General features: G+C 38.8%; 2 protein-coding genes across 6 annotated transcripts in view; one reads left to right on the top strand and one right to left on the bottom strand.

Moving 5' to 3' along the window:
- Positions 1–6593, top strand: part of slo (calcium-activated potassium channel slo) — a 113305-nt gene extending 106712 nt beyond the window's left edge. For 2 of the 4 annotated variants that reach the window (XM_069135607.1, XM_069135605.1), the window contains 7 exons: positions 405–588; positions 1136–1201; positions 1296–1432; positions 1510–1622; positions 2259–2414; positions 3181–3274; positions 3760–6593. In XM_069135607.1, the coding sequence (XP_068991708.1) occupies positions 405–588; positions 1136–1201; positions 1296–1432; positions 1510–1622; positions 2259–2414; positions 3181–3274; positions 3760–3840 (831 nt within the window). In that variant the 3' untranslated portion in view covers positions 3841–6593. Of the gene's footprint in view, positions 1–404; positions 589–1135; positions 1202–1295; positions 1433–1509; positions 1623–2258; positions 2421–3180; positions 3275–3759 lie in introns of all 4 variants that reach the window. The other 2 variants (XM_069135606.1, XM_046621338.2) reach the window with 1 other exon arrangement.
- Positions 6594–8674: 2081 nt separating this feature from the next.
- On the bottom strand, positions 8675–17630 carry LOC124216628 (cadherin-AgCad1-like). 2 transcript variants are annotated; one of them, XM_046621334.2, is made up of 33 exons: positions 17535–17630; positions 17005–17188; positions 16751–16900; positions 16410–16666; positions 16199–16288; positions 15972–16112; positions 15467–15586; positions 15320–15395; positions 14962–15242; positions 14611–14784; positions 14347–14540; positions 14042–14246; positions 13798–13967; positions 13567–13727; positions 13317–13482; positions 13038–13191; positions 12818–12959; positions 12537–12731; positions 12334–12452; positions 12016–12243; positions 11777–11908; positions 11578–11695; positions 11396–11499; positions 11080–11317; positions 10834–11006; positions 10629–10730; positions 10368–10563; positions 10178–10287; positions 9943–10109; positions 9658–9861; positions 9427–9585; positions 9239–9344; positions 8675–9153 (listed from the first exon to the last, which is right to left on the bottom strand). In XM_046621334.2, the coding sequence occupies exons 2-33, from the start codon at positions 17069–17071 to the stop codon at positions 9052–9054; spliced, it is 5001 nt and encodes a 1666-aa protein (XP_046477290.1). In that variant the 5' UTR covers positions 17072–17188; positions 17535–17630; the 3' UTR covers positions 8675–9051. The 2 variants fall into 2 exon arrangements, with proteins under 2 accessions (XP_046477290.1, XP_046477292.1); XM_046621336.2 differs by having other exon boundaries at positions 17005–17128.
- Positions 17631–18385: the final 755 nt, after the last annotated feature.

Below are 18385 nucleotides of genomic sequence, written 5' to 3'. Positions count from 1 at the left end.
CATTTGAAAAAATCTCCCCGATATCCCATCAAGTCTCTAGTAATCTTTTGAAATCCTTCGAGATCCCTGAAATCTTTTAAAGTTCTTTGAAATCCTTGAAATCCCATGAAATCTCTTGAAATCCTTTGAAATCCCCGAAATATTTTGAAATTCTTGAAATCCTTCAAAATTCCACCAAGTTTCTTGTAACCTTTTGAAATCCTCTGAAATCATCTGTCGTTTTTTGAAATTTTTTGAAATCTTTGAAAATCCTTTAAAATCCTTCAAAATCTTTTGAATTTCCTGAAAAATTTTCAAATATTTGTAATCTTGAAACGAGGTGTCCATCAAATCGATGTGTAATCAACCCCTCGGTCCTCCCTCTACGCTTCGTCGTCACCTCATGTCCTTCCTTGTTGTTTCAGGGTTCGCCGCTCAGCAGAGCGGATCTCAGGGCCGTGAATGTCAACCTTTGCGACATGTGCTGCATTCTGTCGGCTAAAGTGCCTAGCAACGATGACCCCACCCTCGCCGACAAGGAGGCCATCCTCGCGTCCCTCAACATCAAGGCCATGACCTTCGACGACACTATCGGCGTACTGAGTCAAGGTTCGTCTTGCAATTCTGGCCGGGCTCCCTTGACAATCAGCAGAGCCCTGTTCCACGTGTCTTGAGCAGGGGGTCACGTGACGGTTTTAAATATTTACATGAGAATCCGATCCCTGTTTTCCATCCAACATCGGGTAGATTTAACATTTTTCACGCTATATGATCATTTTGATGCTAGCAAGTGCGTTCCGATCAATTAGAACCGATCAGTTACTGCATGAATTCATAATCGAATAGTTTGCAAAATGTAACCTCAAACGACGCCCGTCTCGCGACGAAATTAATTGATAAAAAATTTGTACATTTTTTATTCAACCGTAGCCGACCAGATCGCATTTTCTGACAACGGCACGATCATTTTACGATAATTTCCAAACAAATTCTTACTGTCGATAAAAAATTGTCCCGATACTTGTGAATGGTATTGAATCGGTCACGTGACACCGTGCTCAAGATCGATTGGAAAATATGATCGTTTTTATCCGACGTTACGTCAAGTGTGCTCCGAACTCAATCGCGCTGTTCAAATATCGTTCGATCGTTCCAGTTGGCAGTCCGATAGTTCTACAAAGAAGAGGATCCGTCTACGGCGCCAACGTGCCGATGATCACCGGTAAGCTGAGAAACTCTGAACGTTTAAACGCAATTTCTATACCGTATCCGGATCACTCAAATTCGACCGTCATTCCGTGTCCGTTATATTTAAGAATTGGTGAACGACAGCAACGTCCAGTTTCTCGACCAGGACGACGACGACGATCCGGACACTGAACTTTACCTGACGCAGCCCTTCGCCTGCGGCACAGCCTTCGCAGTCAGCGTTTTGGATTCCCTCATGTCAACGGTTAGTTTCCCTCGACATATTGTTATTTTTCACTGACAAAAACGAACGCCTGGTGCTCAAATCGAGAATCGTTTCAGACGTACTTCAATCAGAACGCGTTGACGTTGATTCGATCCCTCATCACCGGAGGGGCGACTCCCGAGTTGGAACTGATTCTTGCCGAAGGTGCTGGGCTCAGAGGAGGATACAGGTGGAGCTTTATTACTTTCAGAGCCATTGTTGCCCATCTCCTTTTTCAATACTTGCACTGTACACCTGGAAGTGATTTTTCTCGGTTATAATATACTAGATACTTACAAGGAAGTTATCCCTAGTCGAAAAATGAAACTTTCTCAATTAAAAACAAACAACTGCCAAATCGCCCCTTGACATACTTTACTTTGGAGGGTGGTTTCACTCCCTTAGAGCGTCCAGTGGCAGATCAAAAAAAAAAAATTAATAAAATACGTTTCGCTTAATTTTTAGTCTACCGTAACATATTGCCAGAAAAATCAAATCGGAGAGATCGACCTTGGACACCTTCCTTGTTAGAAAATTCAGTCGGAGATGAGATATTTTTACTCTGGCAACTTCGGATTGTCATTTCAAGGAGCTCCGAAAACCATTTCGAAATGGAGCCGAAATGAACCGCTGCAAATCCGTTAGTAAATTAGATTCCACCCGACGGATATAAGTCGTAAAATTGAAAGATTCGCTTCAGATTTGGAGAAAGTATTCCTCCAGATCTTTTATACTCTTTGCCACGATCCCGGTGTATTGAAAAAGTAAAATTTCTCCCGTCTCTTCTGTTATTATTTACACTCATTTCCCACTGTCTCTTCTTCAGCACGGCGGACAGTCTTTCGAATCGGGACCGGTGCAGGGTGGGTCAAATATCGTTGTACGACGGGCCGTTGGCTCAGTACGGCGAAGGTGGCAAGTACGGCGACCTCTTTGTCGCGGCATTAAAATCGTATGGAATGCTGTGCATTGGTCTGTACAGGTACAGGTACCGGACTTTTTTTATCTCGATGGTATTTATTGGATTTTCTATTTCTTATATACAATATATCACAATATATATATATATATATATTGTCTAATATACGTTACGTCTTTTATGTATGTCACACATACTGCTGCGTATACATATAGACAATTATCCATTTTTTTGTCAACATTATACTATATATTGTATTGTACAATTTGTTTCCTCATATCTTTTTTTATATATATATACATGTATATAATACATACATGTATATATACATATATTGTGAGTATATATATATATATGCATAATGCGCACAAATTTTGTATTTTGCATTTGTTTTTGTTTGCATCTCGCTACGCAGCACCGATATACACGCGTGTGCAGAGTTTTGCGTAAAAGTAAGAAAATGCAAAAGCCTACGAAAAAAAAAAACAGAAACGAAAAAAACCGAACAAACAATGTTTGTAAGTTTTGCTCATCCAAAAAATATCATTTTTGAATTTTTGATCGCCAATTTATTTAGTCTTTAGTCTGTCGTATTGATTGTGTTTTTTTTCTTTCTTTTGAAACAGTTATTTGTTGTTTTTTTTTTTTTTTTTTTTACACATATTTTTTATTTTTTTTTAGTTAGCTGCTACTGGTTCCATTTTTTTTTTTTTTTTTGTTTTATCCGTACTGTTAATTATTCAGCTTGTCGAATTGTAACGCAAACTACCACTCCTCAGTATCCACTATTCTTAACACTTTTCCATATGTTTCCTCACCGCGCGTTTAGGTTTCGCGACACGAGTTCATCCTGCGACGCATCTTCGAAACGATACGTCATCACCAATCCACCTGACGACTTTACTCTGTTACCAACAGATCAGGTAAACACATTACATGTTATACATATATTACATAAAATGCACAGTAAGTCTGGTTAACAAGAAAAGGAAAAGAAAATCACTAGCGGGGTTACAAAAAGTAAAATGTCAAGTTAAATCTAGTCGAATTTTCGATCAGTTCTTTTATCAAATCTTTTTTATAAAAAGCATACAAAAAAAAAAAAAAAAAACGAAGCATACTCAACTAAGTATATTAGTATACCAATAGATATGTGAAAATGATATAGAATTCCGATTATTCAATATTTTGTTTTTCTATATACTTTGAACCTTTACACATTTTGTGATTACTCTGTGATAAAATATCGCGTTTTTCAAAATTCTATATCACCACCCTCAACTTACATCGTGTCGACATATTCCACTTTTACATCCGCCAAACGAAAAAAATTCCGTGCGATATCGCTTGAGCGTCGATCAAATCCTCTGGTTGAGGTGGTAAAAATTCAAATACAATTTTCGCGCAGGTATTCGTTCTAATGCAGTTCGACCCGGGTCTGGAGTACAGACCGAGCAGAGGAGCCCGAGGGAAAGATGACGCCTCCTGACTGTTGCTGTGTAGCGCCCTCACCGACGGACCTTACTCCTACATCTAAATGAAACTGGTTGAAATCGCGTCGAAATCTTCCCCGTTATTTCATGTATATACATATATACGTATATACATATATACATATGTACATATATATATATTTATATATTTAGATTTGTCTTAAGTTTTCACCATGCTTTAGGGTGTTTCTCATGCATCGATGATGATTGAAAAACTTGATAAAGAAAAAAACGTTTAATTAGAGGAAAAAAAAGAACACACACACACCTACATCAAAAAACGAAAAAGACGCAGACGAAAAAGATAATTTTATTTATTTATTAATTTATTTTTTCGTTCTCATTCCTTTGAAACGTTACAAAAGCGGAGCTGGTTTTCTCGCGCAAAAAATACCTACATCTATTACCGTATGTACCTACTTTCTCAAAATTTTCTCTTGTCACGCAAAAGAAGTGTTTTTCTTTTCACGTCATCCCCCCCCCCTTTCCCCCGTTAGCGCAGACAGAAATCAACGTTGAACGGTTTTTTATTTTCTATCGTCATCGCTAAGTACTCGCGTTTTTCTCCCTGTCATTTTCATTTTTCTACTTGTTATTATTTACGGAGAAATGAAGGGGAAGAATAATTGGCAAAGTATTTCCGGTCCGAGGGCTGCTACACGCTGCGAAGTGTCTCGCAAAAATATCGAGATTCTAAGGACAGCTGTACAGTAATAATAATGATATTATTAATATTGATAATACTAAATAATAATAATAATAGCAGTTATAATAATGGGTGAAAAATGTGACAATGAGTTGACTTGGACAGTGTATGAAAAACAAAAAGAGAACCGATAAGAGCAAGAAATATAGAGGAGGGAAAAAAGGGAGTAACCGGAAGAAGAATAAAAGTAATAATGATAATAATAATAATGATTTATGATTTAAAAAAAAAAAATTTAAAAAAAAAAAAAAAACGAACAAAGAAAGAAATTATCTAGTTTAAATTACCCTAACGAAGGTGGTGATGCTATGAGGAATTGGTTCTTAAGTAGAACGCTACAACCTGCAACCGCGTGTCTGCACTGATAATACCCGGTGGCGGTAGAAAAAAAAAAAAAAAAAGAGATAAAAATGGAACAGTGAGAAAGAAAACGAAGAAGCAAAGCAACGTGATAAAAAATTAAAGAAAAGGAAGGAAAGAAAGACAATTTGAAAGTTAGGTATTGAATAGTGTATAGAATGATTATAATACTTTAATTATTATGTAGATAAAACATAAAATTATCGGCAATTTACGGGCAGATCTGAGACCGTGCTAAAATTATTACAACAGATTATACAGGTATATATATAATATATGTTGATGAATTGCAACTATTTTATTTCGACAAGCTACGTAATGATGTGTACGTACATATACATGTATATTTGCAGTACGCATGCACAATTGTCGAGACTGAAAATTAATGTAAAAATGTTGTTTATATTTTTTCAAATCAACTTTCGGTTGTATTTTTGTTTTTTTTGTTTGTCTTTTGTTGCGTTCTTCTTTCGTTCCGTTCTTAATCGCCGATTATCGGTAATCCCTTCTCTCGTGATTCGGAGATCGAGTGAATTGCCGTAATAATTATGAAATAACAGCGTGCAGTGAAACGAGTTTATATAATATGAGTTATTGCAGCGAAACCAGAAAATTTCAAGATACTACGTGTGGAGTATTACACACGCATACACAGTCCGCAGCGGCGTATGCAATAACCGTGGGTAAATAAATGATAAGTAGGAGAGAAAAAGAAGAATACAAAGAATTTGAATGGGAAAATAAAGAAGAATAAAATAAAATTTAAATATATATATATATACGATGTGCCACAAGCATTGCGAAGTTATATAATTACACACACACATGCATTATATTATATTACATGTTTAATAAGAAGTGAACTCAAGTGCGGGACTAAATGCAATCTTACCTCGTGTGTCTTGTTTACGACTAAAACTAAATAAATGAAGAAAATTAAATAAAATAAAAACTAATGAACAAATGAAAACAAAACAAAAAAAAAACAAAACTATCAGAAATTGAAGAACTTTGTACAGGAGATGTGAAAAACAAATTATACGATATTATTATTATTATTATATATATATAAAGAAAACGAAAAAAAAAAAAAAAACCCCTTTTCCACACAATTTTTAGTAAATCGATATGTAATATTGTAACTAGTCATCACCCGCAGAAAAGAGAGAAGAAAACGGAAGGAAAAAGAAAAAAAAAAGAACAAAACAAAATCCTCATCGACGACATACTTCTCTTTTATAATAATATATTGTATATTATACGCGTATGTATATTTTTTTTTTCCTCGTAAAAAATATCGCGAACGGTTCGACTATACGTACGTATTACAAATACGTGTACACAATATGTAACACACAAGTAAATAACAAATTACATATGTAAATGCGTATGCGTGCGTTTGTTTAAATGTATATACACGTATAGCGAATACGTACGTATATATCTGCCAAACTTATAAATATATACCTAATTGTAAAACGTATTAGGCGCTCGGCGAAGTTCAAAAAGCTCGCTTGTTTATCGCAAACGGCGCCCGAAATGAATGATGGAATCAACGATAGAAAGATTGCGTGTGCGAGTGCGTGCGTGCGTGTGCGTGTGAGGATATGAAGAAAATTTAACCCTCCGTTGCGTTGCTGTTCTAAAAAGAAAAAAAAAAAAAAAAACAAGTTGAAAAAATAACTCGACGATGCGAAGAGGAGGAAAGAAAGATAAGTTGCGAATACGAATGAACAAGGAGGAAGAAAAGACGAGGGGGAGCGAAAAAAAAACAAAAAATACGAGAACCTTGGGTAAAAATAAAAAAAAAAACAAAAAAATAAAAAAACAAAAAAAAGGAAAAGAAAAAAAATAAACGATTTAAACAATTAATTAAATGAAATCCATTTCGATTAAAAGACAACTAGCTGTGGTAGATGCTGCCGTGTTCGTATATTATGTATAACGTGTATTAACGTGTATAACTGCGCTGTTGCTGCTGCCGCTGTCGTTGCTGAATGCTACCGCTGCTGCCGCCGCAATTATAATATTCACGTGCACTGTTCACTGCCACTGCAGTTCATATTATCATTATGTATGTATGTATGTACAATTTCACATAACGATATGGTTTCATTAAGACAAGGGAAAAATAAGCGATGCTAAACTTTGCGAGATATGTATGACGTTAATTATTATTAATGTGATACCTGGTTAAATATATCCGTGCAATGGACAGAGCGGAGCGCTTGTCTTTGTTTTCTTCTTATTCTTATTCTATTTCTTTTTATTCAGCACATGTATTACGTTAGTAGAATTTTTCAACAATTCTTTATTCGTGTATAAACGCAGGTCGCGAAACGTTGTTTCACCTTTTTTCCACAAGTGATACGTCGTGATGAATATGTAAAAAAAAAAAAAAAAGAAATTAGAGTAAACACGTGATCCAAATAAATTGTCTATTTTATAGATGATAGCTACATATATATATATTGTTTTTTCCCTATCTTAATCGAATTATATCACCTCATACGCATTAGTGTTACGTACACAAATCGTTAACATTGAATTTCCAATGACATGTGGTTCTAGTATTTTACAAATGAACAATTTTGTATCTTACAACCAGCCAAAACAAGTCACGTCTAACCGTGAAACGTGTCGGGCATTGATTTTCAGGCACTATAAATTGACCTTATACTTGATACGTTCGCTTCTCACTTCGTTATTTGGTTTTATTGCCAATTGCATAAATAACTCACCCGTGGTATGGAAAGTATAAGATGTCGTTTGAAATAAATTAAAAAAGAAAAAAAAAAAACAAGCAAACAACTTTTCACGTATTCACACTAACGCGAAGAGATCCTTGTTGATTCCACCTATGCTTTAATATAATCTCTTGAGAATTATTCAATGGAGGATGAGGTCGCCATTGCAGATACTAATAATCCGATTCAATTGATACACGGGAAAAGGAAAGTGAAGTTTTATTGGCTTGTTGTGAGGTACATAATTTATTCGCGCACTCTCTTAATAATATTAATAATAATAAGAACACTAAGAATAATGAATAATGATTAATAATGATAACGATAACGATAATAATAATAACATTAAATAATGTCATACTAATGATAATTATATTTCATGCACCGATTCAAATCAAGTTCATCGCATCTTTGTTCACATTCTCGTGTATTATGAGCTCGTGGTGCATTTTGCCTGTATGTATGACGTATGTATCTAAAAACAAACAAACAAAACTGGAAAAGAAAAAAAAAAAAAAAACAAATGATTTGGATATAAATAATTATGGTCACTGTATTAAATAATGTATAAAAAAGAAAAAAACTAAAAAAAAAAAACGAAGATGAAAAAAATGCGAAAAAAAAAGAATTACAATTAAGGCACGCGGCGTGCTTGCCACCTTCAATGCCTCATTGACCTCATCTAATGCTTTTTTATCTGTACATTTACAATTTGTGTACCAATGAGGAACGTTGTTTAATCATGTTGTTGATGTTATTGTTAAAGAATGAGATTCAATATTGTACATAACTATATATTCATTATAATTGATGATATAAATAATTATATACATAAAACGAAAGAAAAAGAAACAAAAAAAAAAGTGAAAGAAAAAGAAAAAAAAACTCGCGTTCTCGCTCATTTTCAACCCGCCTGAATTTAACAACCAGCTTTTCTTATCACCGTTAAGTAATCATACGTATATGTATATATGATTTTAATCGCGGGTATTTAATCTTATTAAGAAAAAACAAAAGCAGGTATATAGTAATAATATTGTGTATAATATTTACATCGCTTCAAAATTAACAATATTTACAATTATGTCTTACGAATTTACTTTTACTTTGTATTCAAGTAACTTATACATGTATCACTTTACGAATATCCAGTGCTCACCAACTCCGTAATGTTTTAACTACAATGACTACAAAAAGAGTTGTATTGACTTTTATGGGGGAGAGTATTATACTTCATCCGAATGTTCTAATTATTTATTACCAGGACGATAAAGGTCTATTATTAGGTCCGTAGGTAACATTATCATTATCCCCGAATCTTTCACCTCTTAGATGTACGTTATTTTTTTATATCAATGCATCGTATGTACATACATCGGGTATTACTTATACTATCACAGCTCCGTCGTGGGGACGTTTCTGTTCTGCTGCAGAAACATCGGCATTCGATTATCCGACCTCGCCTCAAATTGATTCATTACCGGGTTGACACTTTCCTGAAACGGAGAACGATGGAAAATTGGTAAAGTTAGAAACGCATCGAAAGTCACACCGAGTTCTCCGAACGAATCAATTAATTACCCGCGGTCCCTCGGACCATGCGTTTTCCCCTGAAAATCCGTTGTTGGAGTATGAGAAATTCGGATGATTTTCAATCCCGATCAAGTCCGAATCGTTGCTGTACTGGCTGTGATTAGAAAATGAATAAAAAATTAGTTTCACGTTCGGTGTTCAGTTCGATCAATTATTCCGGTAATATTATATCCTACCTGATCCTGTCCTCGGGCATTTTTTCCTGAGTATTCCACATGGGATTCGAACCTTCTAAAGCAAACTTATTCGTCATTGGAACAGCTCCGATCTTGTTCAATCCCGAATTCTGCGAGCCGAAGTTAGTAACAGCCAGTTTGTCGAGCCGGTCGGTCAGCCTGAAATTGGGATAAATTTATGACACGATGAAGATGGATCACCTGTCGCTTACAAGTCGTTTCTTTACTAACTGTTTCGTCTTGATGATGTAGGCCGTGAGAAGAGCTATGCAGCATACGAATAGAAGGACGCAGAGGACTATGAGGACTGATTGAATGATGTACTCGACGGTGTCAGTGGTGCTGGAGCTGCTGGAAGGCACGTCGATCAGGATCAGCGATCTGGTGAGTAGGGTGACCTTCAGGTTGGTGATGGTTTGGAGATCATTCGACGCGCTGAAAAGGCAAGAATCCTAGGTTTCTGAAACTCATTCCATCCGCTCCGGTATGCATAGTAGATAAATCACGGATACTCACAGGATGATAACGTCGCTCGTGACCGGTAGATTGGTGTCCTCGTTTATAAAGTGGGTGGTAACGACTGTTTCGTTGTCCAGACTAGTGACCTCGTCATCGTCAAGAGCTTTCGTCACGTAGTCGATGTTGCATATGTATCCGAACGCGTCGGTGAACGACGATATCACCTGAAACGAGATGTTTCAACGAATGAGAATAATACTGTCAACCGGATACACGAAGATAACAAACTTACGAAGGCCGTTTCCTCGGTCAGTTCGGTAACCGTGTTTTGGAAGGTGAATTCGACTCGGTTGCTCTCCGCGATCACGTAAACTTTGATATTTGCGGTATCGGTATTATTGACTGGAACAGTAATAACAATATCGATTGAAAGGAATGGCGCACTTCGCTTCCATGTTTGTTCAACGATGGTCAACGAATACCTGCGTCATGAACAGTGACAGTAAAGTCGAAGTACCCAGCCATGGTGGACAACGGAACAAACTGGAGCGTCAGTTCGCCGGTTTCACTGTCTAGAATGAATGGATCGGTGATGGAGGAAATCGAGTCATCTGAATAACTCATGGAATCGTCGTCCATGTAGTAGGTCAGCGTTTCGTTCAGATCGGGATCGGTGGCCTGATCGAAAAATCGAAGTGAAAATCAATCCCGAAAAATGTAAAAATCAATTCCTCATCACCTACCACGACGGTAAGAATCACTTTGTCGACCTCGTCTTCCGGTGAAACACCACCGTAATAAGCGCTGCTTTCAAAAGTGGGAGGATTGTCGTTCACATCGACCACCTAAAATGTACAAAGAAGAAGAAAAAAAAAAAAAAAAAACGAGAAGACAAATTGAATAACATCTTCGTGGATCAGATTAAAATTCGGATCCCTTAAGACTCACTATCACGGTGATGTTTAACGTGGCAGCCTCACGTGGACTTTCGGGAACTCCTTCGCTGCTTGTTGTCGCAACGACAAACAGTGAAAGAGTTTCCTGTTCTTCCCTATCCAACGCGGTGGTCAAGGTCATGTTCCTTGTTTCCGAATCCAAGTTGAAATACGACATGTCACCGTCTGTAAATCGGAAGGAAATATTGTCGTGAGAGTGTTTGGCGGTCTCACTTCGGTATTGACACTGAATCGTCACCTTCGCTAGTGAAGTAGTAGTAGATGGTGACCAAGTCTTCTTCGTCCGCATCGATGTTTACCATATCCGTAGCTTCCGGTATAGTGACCGAAGTTCCCACGCCAGTAGTATTCTCTTTGAACCAGACGGTCCAATCGTTTTCAGAAAACTCGGGGCCTTCCGTTGAAATGAAGATTACCGTGTTGGTTTGTGTCGTTGTACGATTCGGAGTTCCACCATCAGTGACAGATATCTCGATCTATAAATCGGTAAGACGCGACGCACAAAATTACTCATCATATCTTGATAGTGCAGGCATCATTTTATCTTGGCATACCTCGTAAGTGTAATTATCCTCGAGATCGGTTGGTACCGTTAAAAGCTGAAGCTGAGCGGTATAAGTGCCAGTTGATACAAGAGTGAAGTATTCAATGGCAGTGTCTGTAACGTGATTTAAAATTTATGCATATGGTAGTACGTTTATCGCCAGCGTAAGAAAAATTGAAAAATAATCGTTACCCGAGCCGGTGAGAGCAAAGGTGACGGTACCACTGAGACCACTATCTTCATCAGTGGCCGTGAAGTCACTCAGATAACTGAGGTCGTATGAATACAGTTGTGAATTTGCCGTTTGAGTCTGGTATTGTGAAAAGGAAAAGTCGTTACTTATTTATATTACTATGAAACTGTAGTGTTTCAACAGCAATCGAATACGTACCCGGCTGAGTCGAATGCTTTTGTTGGCAGTCGGGTAAGTTATAACTGGGTCGTTGTAGTTGTAGTCCTCGATGTAAATGTTGTACGTTCTGGTATCGTTTTGCGAGGAAGGATCAGTTCCTAAATCCTCGGCCTGTAATCGGAAATTATTATTTTAACCAGTTATTGCCGACTGCGGGTGATCTATCCAATCGAAATGCATTGAAGGGTGCAAATTTATTCTATTATCTTTCAACCTACGTATAATTCAACAGCCCAGGTACCATAGTAGCCTTTCAAACTGCAGTTCGCATATATCAACGCAGTTGTCTGATTTTGAGTCTCAACCATGAACGGTACGGCGCAATCATCGTCCAACACTGTGGAATTATCTTCAGGCGTGACACTGAGTATCTCATAAAATACTCTCGAATTATCCGTATTTGGTTCGTCGTAATCCTCGGCTACTACGGTCAGAACGAGAGTGCCCTAAAAGTGTTTACAATACTGCGTTAAAGTATAATTCTGTGGAAGTAATCGAAAATTTGTACTACAGTGTGACATGAAAAATAGACTTACAGCCTCGGTACTTTCTGAAACGGTTGCCGCGGGATCAGACAAGTCAGGAAGTTCCGGGATTTGATCATTGATATCCGTAAGGATAACGTTGACGCTTGTCGTTATTGAGTTAGAATTCCCTAAATTGCAGTTAATTAAATGTCAAAAAATTATGACGAAATAACTGGAAAATAGGAGTCACATGTAGGCTGTTCTGTACGCACATATCACGTCCTCGTCCAAGTAGTTATCTCTGAGAACCAAATAGACCGTGAAATTCGAGGTTCCAAAGTCGCGATCGAGTTCGTATCCATCAGACAATGACACCTCTAGGAGGCCGGTGTATTTCCCCATACTGAAGTACTGCAATAGGGAACTGTAATCACTGTTGATCAGGTAGGATACATTGTTGTATGGAGCTGTAACAATTCCCGAACGAGGAATAATTATCAAGTGTCCATTCTCGAAGTATTCCACATTTAATGTGCGAGAATTTCAAACTCACATGTTCTGTCGTCATCTCCGGCAAAAACAGTCATTATCTCAGTTTCACTCTCCGATTTTTCCCTCAAATATACCGTGCTATTGTACTCGTCAGTGTTCAAATAAGGTGTCTCATCGTTCAAATCTGTCACGTATATTTCGATCTGAAACCGTATTACAAAAGCATTAGAGAAATTAAATACCGCGATAGTCGAGTACCGATTAAATCGTCACCAACTCACGTCCAGAGAAGTGTTGTAAAGGCTGTCGGATGCGTAAACAGTGAAATACAAATATTCGTAGGTCTCGGCATCGATGGCACCATCCGTATCTACCCTTATCACTCCAGTGGTAGAATTTATCCAGACAAGATCTTCAGCGGTATCGTTTGCCGGCCTGTGGTGGTAAGTTATAAAATCAGTTAATCGATTTCCTTTTGACATTCGCGTAAACGTTGAAACATCGTCGTGTCACCTGAAGCTTTCTTCGAAGACCCCACTCGTGGGAGTGGTAAGACTTACACGATATAATACGTAACAGTGTTGTATCCAGAGCCATCAGCATCCGTTGCATAAACGTTACCAATCAGCGTGTTAGTCACCTGGTTCTCAGTAACACTCATCGCGGTATAATCGTCAAATATCGGAGCGTTATCGTTTATATCGAGGATGCGGAGGGTTAGCAACGCTACAAAGGTTAGAGTCTTGTTAATCAGGAATCCGACTACAAAGAGGGGAGCGGAGATGCAAAACTCGTAGATGATCGGCTTACCAGTGGTGTAATTGTCGTTATGGACCGTCGTCTCGTCGGTGACGATAATCGTGAGGTACATGACGTCAAACTGTTCGTAGTCTAGTCTACCGGCCACCACCAACGTCGCCTCGGCATACAGGGTGCTGTTTTCTGGATAAGAGGTCTCAATTTCCAAGGTCCTATAAATTTTATGCCGTAAAAATTCCCGCTACAATTAATTCATTATTTACAATATACTAAAGCACGCACCCCGTGTAAACGTCTTCGTCAACGATAACGCCACTCTTATAGGCGTACGAGCTGTCCCAGTCAATACTGAAGACGAGATAGGCGTCAGTGTCGACATCCGTCGCGGTGATCGTTGTGTTCACCTCTTCCCCGGTATCCCCTTCCTCGTATATTGTCGGGTTGGTCCTTGGCTGATTGTGGAAAAGAATTAATTATTGCGAAATTGATGGATTGAAGCTGGTAACAAGCACCACAGACCACGTACCATGGTAAGCGTTGGCGGTACGTCGTTCACGTCAATTACATTTATCGTAAGGGTGGCATAAGCAACGTGACTCCCAAGGTCGGTCGCTGTGACCTGGACAATAACGATGGGGATAGTTTCGTAATCCAAAGCTGCGTCCTGGGCTGTTGTGATGTTCCCTGTTACCGCGTCGATGGTCAAGGTCCGCTGGGATACAATCGCGTGTCTGTTTCATTGTGGAATTTACAAAATTTCGTCATGAGATTTGTTCGAGCTTAACCAGTTGTTGATTAAAATTGTTAATACGTAATCATTCGGATACTAACGTAACGTTATCATCGACGTCGCGATCGGTCGCAAGCATACTGGCTATGTAGTAACCCATTTCGACGTCTTCGGCAACTTCTACCGACATTTCGGAATCTTCAAATATCGGGTATTCGTCGTTCCAATTTATCAGCTCGATAGTTACGTTTCTTACACCAATGTGAGAAGTGTTTGCCACTTCCGTAGCGACGATCTGTTAAAATTTGTGCGTGTATAGACTATTTTCTTTGTTAATAAATAACAGGAAATTAGCTGCGTCCTACCTGAAGAGTCATGCTCCTCCAGTCTTCATCCTCGTAATCTAACGCGGATGAATTTGACACAGATATGGTGAAAACACCGGATTGGTACCCACTCGTTGGTATGATCAAAAATGCCGAACTCCATCCAACCTCTGACTCATCTGTCAGCGCTACGGTAAACTGAGCGTTTTCAGCCTGTACAAAAAGCTCGCTGATAGATGAAAACGTCGCAGGAAAACAGTTTGTAAGGAACATAGTAATTCTTAATAATAATAATAATAATAATATCATAGTTGCGAGTACAGTCGTTTGAAATCAACGAATGACATGTTGAATTTGAAGTTGGTACCGTTGATTTGAAGCAAAACTTACGAGATCTGGGTCCGTGATTGTGATGGACTCGTTGAATGAAAGGGTCATATAAGTTTCCTCTAGGATTGATATGGATAGTTCGTCGGGTGCAATTTCGGGCGTATGATCGTTTATATCCTCGACGATGATGATGATCGTGGAATTGACCGACGAGGACTCGTCCAGAGTTTCGTAGGCTACTATGGTAAACCTGAATACTTCAGTCGCCAAAGTATCCCGGTCAATTGGATTTATCGTGATCTCTCCACTCGTCGAATTCACCACAAAGTACTCTTCTTGTCCTGGGATAAAGAGTATCTAACGTTTTGCCCGTCTTGGGAATAATTTCGGAACGTGGAATTTTCTGGAACAAACTTACCGTCGGCTGTGGTGATCGAATAGCTTATATCCGCATTGATTCCGATGTCACCGTCAATGGCTGACACTTCAAAATACTGTGGAAAGTGATGTCTTTATAAAAATCCCGCGAGATTAATTCAAATCTAGATATCACCGTTTTACTCACATTCGTCGATTTCTCATAAATATTTGCCGCAGAGAATATGTTCGTCCATGTCGGTGCTTCATCCGGCATATCAATAACTTGCACGATGTAAGAAGCACTGCCCTGGTTTCCTGCCCCGTCCTGTTAAACATATTAATCATTGATCGAAGCCGATAATGATAGTGGAGAAAAATTGAAACGTGAACAAATAACACGGCTGCAACCGCAATCTAAAAGTAAAAATAGACTATGATCAATTAATCGATTAAAACTAGAGCTTCAGGTTTCAAATACCCGTCCATTGTTAGACGCATCGGTAAATTAATATCAACAGCAGAACGTAGCGTGATTCGACGGTGTAGCGGATAAGAGCTGATCGAGTTTCAGATCAATAAAAACACGCGAATAAACTAAGAAAATAATCACAGGAAGAAGGTGTTTCCACATTGAAATATTTTCTTCTACAATTTGAAACAGCATCCCGAAATAGTGATCGAAGCAAAAAATATAAATGATAGATAATCACCTCTGCGACGATAACCAGCAGGTACATGGTGATAGTTTCGTAGTCAAGTTCTTCGTCAACTTGCAAGTAAGCATTTATCTGCATGGTTGTCGATGCGATTGCTTCGGTCACCATACTGAACATACCTGTACCACTTGTTGGCTGCAACAAACGTCAATATCGAGGGTTGCGTTAGAGATTCGAAAAATGCAACAAACCGAGGTACTTAATTAAGAACGAAAGCTCACAGTCGCGGTTATCGCAAAGGTGACTTCGTCTATCCACCCATCGGCATCCGTGACCAGAAACGAGCAGTTAGTTGTACCGCTCCAGTTCTCCTGTAAAATATCGGATGAAAATTATTTCTAATCACGCGTTGGGCCTCAAATGACGTCACTGATATCGACGCGTCTGTATCGGCGATCACCTCGTCGTAAATTTTGCATTTTGAGACGTTACCTCGACGGAGCAGCTCGTGCCGTCGGCTTGTATAACGGGAGCGTTATCATCGATGTTCTGAATGTTGAGAGCGATCTTGTGGCTTTCGTCGCCAGCGACAACGTAGAACCTGTAGTTTTGCATCGCCTCTGTTTCGTAGTCCTGGGCCTCGGTGATTACTAGCTGCCACACACCCTCGGCGTCCTGTTCGAAGACGGCTCCTAGGAGCAGGTTACTCTTGCTGTTCTCGAATCTCCCCAAGGTCGGTGTGTCCGTTCCTGCGAAAGACCATCGAAATCAACCTTGCGTGATTCGGTAACATTACCAAACAAGTTTGGATCCATCGAGGGAACGGTCGTAACCTGTATAAGCGAGCTGTGCGATTGTTACATTGTAGCTGACTTCTTCGTCCAGCAGAATGTTCGTCTGAGACTGAGTCGAACTGTAACCTGAGAAGGTAACCGCATCGTCGATGGGGTCTGGACTTACGAAAGGTGGAGTGCTCCAGTCAGCTGTGGACACGAGAATATTACGAAGATTAACGATCGGGTTTCGTGTTGGATTTTTACGTCACTAAATGTGACGTTACAATCAAGTGAGAAAGAAGAAGACTCACACGCCGTAGTTGTTCCAATGCAGAATGCGAGGCTTATGAGCAGACCGAGACACACTTCGGCCGCCATGATCTTTTGGTACTGATCTTTGGAAGAACTTTGTGTCGCGCATATGTCGTCACCTCACTTGAAAAAAAACCAAGTGATGGAAGTTCGCAAACTCAGTTTTTAGCGAGTATTACGTACCTGTAAGTTTACGGTACAGTTTAGTTTCTTATCAAAAAATTATCTGCACAACCGACGCACTGCTGTTCGCAGTGTAATCTGCTAAAAATTCCTTATCTCGCGAATGATTGATGAAACAAAAAAGAAGAAGAAAAAAAAGAATAGAATACGAAGAGAAACAAGAATAAAAACTATAAATCTAATTCTACTGAATGCATTTGACAGCATGTCACAATAAGTTGACTGATTCCATATTTCATCTGTCATAAGTCACCGTTTTCTTGCAATATTTTATTATTTACTCCGTTATAACGGCACTGTTGACCGTTATCTGTGCACTTGTAGAATGCTCTTAGAAACTCCTCACCTTCTAATCAACGTATCCAAATTTTGCAGAGGAAATAACCCATACACCAAATACTTTGGCAGTTTAAATATGACTAGCAATATTATCGCTCATGTTCACTAGGTGCCAAAGATAACGTATACGTATAACAAAGCAGCGATAATGGGTTCGCTGATTATTGATATGGATGATATCATTCCAAGGCGAGGGGAATATTATTTTGGACTTTATCTATAGTATCTAAATGGCACCGCGAAAAGTAGGAATGCCGCCAATATCTTGCGGTTCCGGTCGCGATTCGCGAGATTAGCGCGTATTCACCCGAAAGTATCGCGACGAACAAATTCTAGGGCATTTTGGGCATCTTGTTTTCGTTGAAAGAAAATTACAAATTTAGCGACCGTCTCGAAAAATCCCGACTAGTCTCAGAAATGGATGAAATTATGAGACACCTATATATATATGCATATGTATCGGTAGGATGTATTTGCAGATTGTCGGAACACGAGTCCCTGAATGGACTGTGATCTCTGATATGGGAAGGAATGGAAAAATTAAGTGGATCGTTAGAGGAAAATCTTCCGAGCTAATTAGTACGATTACGTATATTACGCGTATATTTTATTCGTCAATGATAGTGATGATGTTATAAAGTATATTAATTAACGTATCTATGAGCTCGTGTGTAAAGAACATTGTTCACAGAAATACGCCGTCCTGGACTTTGTGTTGTCATTAAAACGTCTGGAGGTGATAACTTCCGTCTTTCGCGTTTTTTTTTTTAAACGGCCCCGTTAGTCCGTCATGGTGCGTATATTTTTCCATATGCTTATAACGAGATTGATTCTGCTCACGACTCTTCTCCGATTCAC

Source organism: Neodiprion pinetum, chromosome 4 (assembly GCF_021155775.2).
Source record: "Neodiprion pinetum isolate iyNeoPine1 chromosome 4, iyNeoPine1.2, whole genome shotgun sequence".
Classification (NCBI taxonomy): Eukaryota; Metazoa; Arthropoda; class Insecta; order Hymenoptera; family Diprionidae; genus Neodiprion; species Neodiprion pinetum.
The sequence above is the reverse complement of the archived record's forward strand: the minus strand, read 5'-3'. Positions and strand labels throughout refer to the sequence as shown.

Bases quoted from the DNA above. Each gene is read 5' to 3' on its own strand.
- LOC124216628 (XM_046621334.2), bottom strand. From the start codon at position 17,071: ATGGCGGCCGAAGTGTGTCTCGGTCTGCTCATAAGCCTCGCATTCTGC. The intron at 16,667-16,750 runs GTTACGACCGTT...GGTCTTTCGCAG, and splicing joins CGCACAGCTCGCTTATACAG to GAACGGACACACCGACCTTG. The intron at 11,318-11,395 runs GTATGCCAAGAT...ACCGATTTATAG, and splicing joins AGGATAATTACACTTACGAG to ATCGAGATATCTGTCACTGA.